This window comes from Morone saxatilis, unplaced genomic scaffold (assembly GCF_004916995.1).
Source record: "Morone saxatilis isolate NCDOM2014 unplaced genomic scaffold, NCSU_SB_2.0 Contig1, whole genome shotgun sequence".
Classification (NCBI taxonomy): domain Eukaryota; kingdom Metazoa; phylum Chordata; class Actinopteri; family Moronidae; genus Morone; species Morone saxatilis.
The window spans coordinates 18,392,578-18,397,639 of NW_023339651.1; the positions used below are offsets into that span (position 1 = coordinate 18,392,578).

The window sequence follows — 5,062 nt, forward strand, 5'->3', positions numbered from 1 at the left end:
GCAGTCAAATGGTGAGAAACATTGGCTTCACTGTCTATCAAAGCCAATATTGTTCTAATTGTAGAAATTGCTATGCAATGTTCGGTTTACATTCTAAATTTTCCCTTCAGATAGATTTGACAAGCTGCACCACAACTCAGACAACTAAAGCAGTCACTAGAAAATCAGCCTTTAGTAACCTGTTGCTTTTCTTCCTGTCTTTTCCTCTGTCCCTGTCTTTGTCTTTGCAGGGCAACCAAGAAGCCCCAGCTCCCCCTGAAGCCATGGCCCAACCCTTCCCACCAGCCCAGTACCCCCCTCCACCACAGAATGGGATCCCAGCCGAGTACGCCACGCCCCACACCCACCCACCGGCCGACTACACGGGACCAAGCACGGTGGCCGAGCACGCCCTGACGCTCTACACGCAGACGCACACACAGAGCGAACAGCCGGGAAACGACAGCAACACCCCCGCCCTCACAGCCAACACAGTAACAGTGAGTCTGCACTTTATACTGACATTACTGAAGGTTAAAACAGTTAGGGGACTTGACTGATCTGGTCTGATGGTTAATGTAATTTTCCAAGGGTTTTCTTTTTCTCACTCACACTTTCGAGAAAACATTAAACCAATTTCTTTGTACAGGGTTCATACAAACTCTTGAAAGTTTGGAATGCTTAATTTTAACCATTGCATCTTCAAAGTTAGTCTGAGTTTGAATATATTCCTTGAAAAAATCTTTATTTTCAAAATAATCTGGTCATCTACACAATTACAAGTATAAACCAAGTCTTTTAATATTTGAAATGAATCGATCCCGTATTTGTTTGTTGTGTCCTGGTGTGTTCATGCCTCATTCATAGCTAGATAAGTCTTCTTTTGATTCCTTAGTCTTGAAATTGGCAAGCATTAAATAATCATGATCAAAACATACAATCAAAGTTTAAATGAACAGCTAGTAAAAGGTGGACAAGGAATTCTTTAAACAGTTGCATTTATAGTAACAATTTAGATGTGATGATAAAGGCTTCAGTTTTGCTTGAAATGTACTCTTAAAAAGCTCTATGAACATTGTTCATAACTGAACTGATAATTGAATAACTGAATTATAAATATACTCCATGGCTGTCTTCAGAAAATGGAAGAATACACACTGATGCAAAATGTGCTTAGAGAGAGAAGAAAGTGAGTGGCAAAGAGGAGAGACAGGCCAGAAAAACAGAAACAAAAACTCTGTTGTAAGGGCGAACTAGCCCCGCTCAATTGCATGACCTTAGTGCCTCACTGTGAAACTCTAGTTAGCAGCTACAAGTCATTATTTATGTCCGGATAAAATCATAAGAGAAAACACAATCAGTCATGATCATTCACCTCTGAAACATTTTACCTCCAATTTAGACAATTTTAATTGTCTTTAACCTGATTCCTATCTGCTAGATAGCTAACTATCTGTCCACAGTCTGGACCAACTCAGCTGTGAACAGAACAAGACAACACATTGTAGGAACGTTAACATTACATAAACAGGGAGCTTTATTTCTTTTCTGTGGCAGCAAACACAACACACTAGCTGTTATACTGCAACCTGAACTTAACTACACACTTTATGGCTGACGTTAACGTTACTACCCCTCACACACGGGGAAAGACTCACTTCCCACAACAAACCAGCACAGGTTAGCCCACCTTCCTTAAAGGGGAAGGCTCAGCTGGTAACACACAGCTACCAGCACAGTGTGGGTACAACAGAAGACTTTACTCCACTGCTGAAAATAAATCCTCAAGAAAACTCTGAAACTAACGTGAAAGACCTGTCTTATTTTCCCTATTGTATATTTATTACTGCTCTATTTCTACTATTGCTGTAATAAAGCATTAATAAAGTATTTCCTATCTGATCACTCGATTAATCGATGGAATAATCGATTACTTAATTAATCGATATATTGACTAAACTGAATTCAATTGAATTGCCTGCCAACAGCAATTAAGCAATAAAAGCGAAACCAGTTCTGTTAGGAATTTACTGTCACCTCGTCTTCGCATCAGATTAATGTAAAGTATCCATAGCGATATCGATAAAGCCTTGGATTGTTAAGCAGTCTGTCAGAAATGGTATTAATATCCATATAAATCAACAATTCCCAACCCTAATCATGTGTGATATGCACTGGTTTTGTGTTTGGAAAGCGTGCAATGATGCAAAATAAAAATAATAATAATAAACTAAAGTAACAAGTCTGTTTTGAAAATGTAAGGAGCAGAAAGTACAGATATGTGTGTAAAATGTAGGGAGGAAAAGTGAAAAGTTGCAAGAGAAAAGTGCAGATACCTGAAAAAATGTATTGTAATTTTTTTTGTTAGTTCCCACCTCTGCCTACAGATTCAGTTTTGGTAACTTAAAAATTGGGATTGAATGCCTTCTTCCCCAGTTACTGTACAAAATACATGGATTGTTGAGATTGATGCTTGATTTTGGTTGATTTTAAATTGTATTTAATTTTTGCAGTCACAAAATAATGAAATCCTAGGCATACTAGGGAAGATTTTCATAAAAAAAACATAGTATAGATTCATACAAACATAATTCCTCTCAATCTGCACTTATAACGCAAGTATGTGGCAGTGTCTGTATCCCTGCGGCCCTCTGCCGGTTTCTGTGCATCAGTCTTTGGGCAGTGTGAAGGGTGTTTGGGCTTCTATAACAGTCATTTTCAAACTGAGGTTAGGGTCTCTCTCCATGTATCTCTGTCCTCTGCTCCCTGTATGTCTGTTTGTCTGTCTGTGTCATGGATGCACAACGAGCAGCAGGTCTGTGTGTCAGTGTCAGTTTGACTGACAACAGATTATTTTTAAAGTGGCCATGGGATAAAGACGCAGCTGTGGACTAAATTTGCCCTTAGAATGCAATGGGATGCAGACAGTGAAACCTAAAATTAAAACCGCCATCTTATAATTTATTGATTATTTTAGCTGCCAATCCCCAGTGTGCTATTCTCCTTTGAAGGTTTCATGGTTGGGAGATAGTTAGCTGAGAGGGAGTTCGCTTGCTGCACTCAGCTCAGCCCAGATGCTTTTGTAGTGGTGGGTGGTACGCCGGGAAGCATGCAGGAAACTGAGAGTGAAACCTCTCTTGCTCACTCTCAACTGTCTTTCTTAAGTTCCTTTGACACCGCACTTCACACAACATGAAACCTAAAACATAAAAAAGTAAAAAAGTACCCCGCCTCTGCTCGCAATAAAAACTTTAAAATTTTAAAATGCATAAAACAAGAAAGTTAATGAGATCCAGAAGATACAGGATGAGAGAACAGTTAGATTTCACTCAAAAGGGATTTTAGTCAGTCTCTTAGGCCTTCGCTCAAGATCAAGTGAGCAAATGCATGCATGAACTATACATACACACACACACACACACACACACACAGCAGGGACAGGTTGGTGGTTGCATGTCACTGACAAATTAACTATATTTCAGCTGCATTTCAGCAAACTGCAAACACATACACACACTACAGACAGGCAGTGCTGAGGATGTCCACACACTACACACTATTATAGTTAACTGCACCACCACTTGTCTCTAGTTGAGGAGCCTTCAAGCTGTCAGGGCCAATAAGACTAGAGCATGCTGGGAAGGTATGGGAGTGTATAGACAGTGATGGCAGAAAGGGGGAGTCCAGCGAGAGGAGAAGACATGGTACAGTCAGCATTACTGGGAGTGTTTTACAGTCACTGTGGAGAGTTTGTCACAAGCTGTAACTGTTACTGTCAAGAGACATAGTTACTGCAGGATAAAGAAAAAAGACACCATACACTCGCTCACTGTGCCCTAAAAGACACTTACTGCATTTATTGTCAAAAAATATACTGTCAGACCAATACATCAGGTCGATACTTTGTTTTACCACTGACATCCCTGATGATTGATGTAATTTAATTACATACTGTATATCTAACTATAAAGCAAGGAGCCTGTCTGTCTGAAAGAACCGTTCATTAGATTGACTTCACACTATATTCCTGTGGATCAAGGCAAATGCACTGTTGAGTGTGAAGTCGATTGCATGAGCAGTTCTTGAGAACTTCTTGGTGTGTTCCAAACAGGGCACTGCTTTAGTATTGTAAATTTGCCAGAGATCTTGACCTGCAATTCTCCCTAGGGTCGGATATTTCAGTTGTATTTTCTTCAGCAGTGGATACTAAGGACATTTATTCAGATACTGGAGTCGATTATTTGTGCCTTACTTGTTTAGGTTGATTCTTTTTCAACATACTTCTGCTCTGAAACATTACAAAGAGAAAAACTGACATGCATGAATAATTGCATTTATTTGTTAATTTATCATCTTTAAATTATAACTTATAAGTTAATTTGTTAAATATATCATATTGTGAAATATAATTTGCTACAATGATCCCCATACATGAAATTATTATTATCTGTGCTTAAAGTGATGGATTTATCAAGTATGGAACTTCTTTTATGTGTAGATGTCGTATATGTGGGGAGAGATGGAGAACACAAGCCGTGTTTTGATGTGAATTTTGAACTATCGCATTAGAAAAGTTTGATGGAAATTGCAAAATAAAAAAACAATGTAATTAATTGGAAAAAGAGTTAATGCTCTTAATGGAAGATGGAAACACTTTTTCCAGCGAACATTTAAGTCACAACGTCACACTTTTTCTGCCTTCTGCTGCGCTTTTCATTTTGTCATCTTGTTGCATCCTCTTCTTCTGGTTTTCCGACAGGAGAATTGGCACCACCTACTTCTTATCTTGTGAACCAACTCTTAATATTTGCAAAATGGTAGTGGATGGAAACAAGCGTTCATTCACATTTTCTTTTGCTGAATAACCTGAAATTCAGTTAAAATTTGCAACACATTTGGATGGAAACATGGCTACTGACTCCTGGTCAGTGACCTTTGACCTCTTCCCAGTGTGAGCAGTTTTGTTCTGGAGTTCACACACAGCTCATGTTGTCTTTTTCTGGTGTTCATGCAGTCTCTTAAGTCCCCACAGCTGTCCCATGCAATGTCACATCCTAGATGCTATCTTTGAACAGAGACAGGG

General features: G+C 39.1%; 1 protein-coding gene across 2 annotated transcripts in view; it reads left to right on the forward strand.

Moving 5' to 3' along the window:
- Window positions 1-230: 230 nt before the first annotated feature.
- The window catches only part of LOC118327932 (RNA binding protein fox-1 homolog 3-like), a 61,425-nt gene continuing 56,593 nt past the window's right edge, over window positions 231-5,062 (forward strand). The window contains exon 1 of one of the 2 annotated variants that reach the window (XM_035661476.1): window positions 231-479. In XM_035661476.1, coding sequence (XP_035517369.1) covers window positions 264-479 — 216 coding nt within the window. In that variant the 5' untranslated portion in view covers window positions 231-263. The remainder of the gene's footprint in view (window positions 480-5,062) is intronic. The other variant, XM_035661470.1, reaches the window with a different exon arrangement.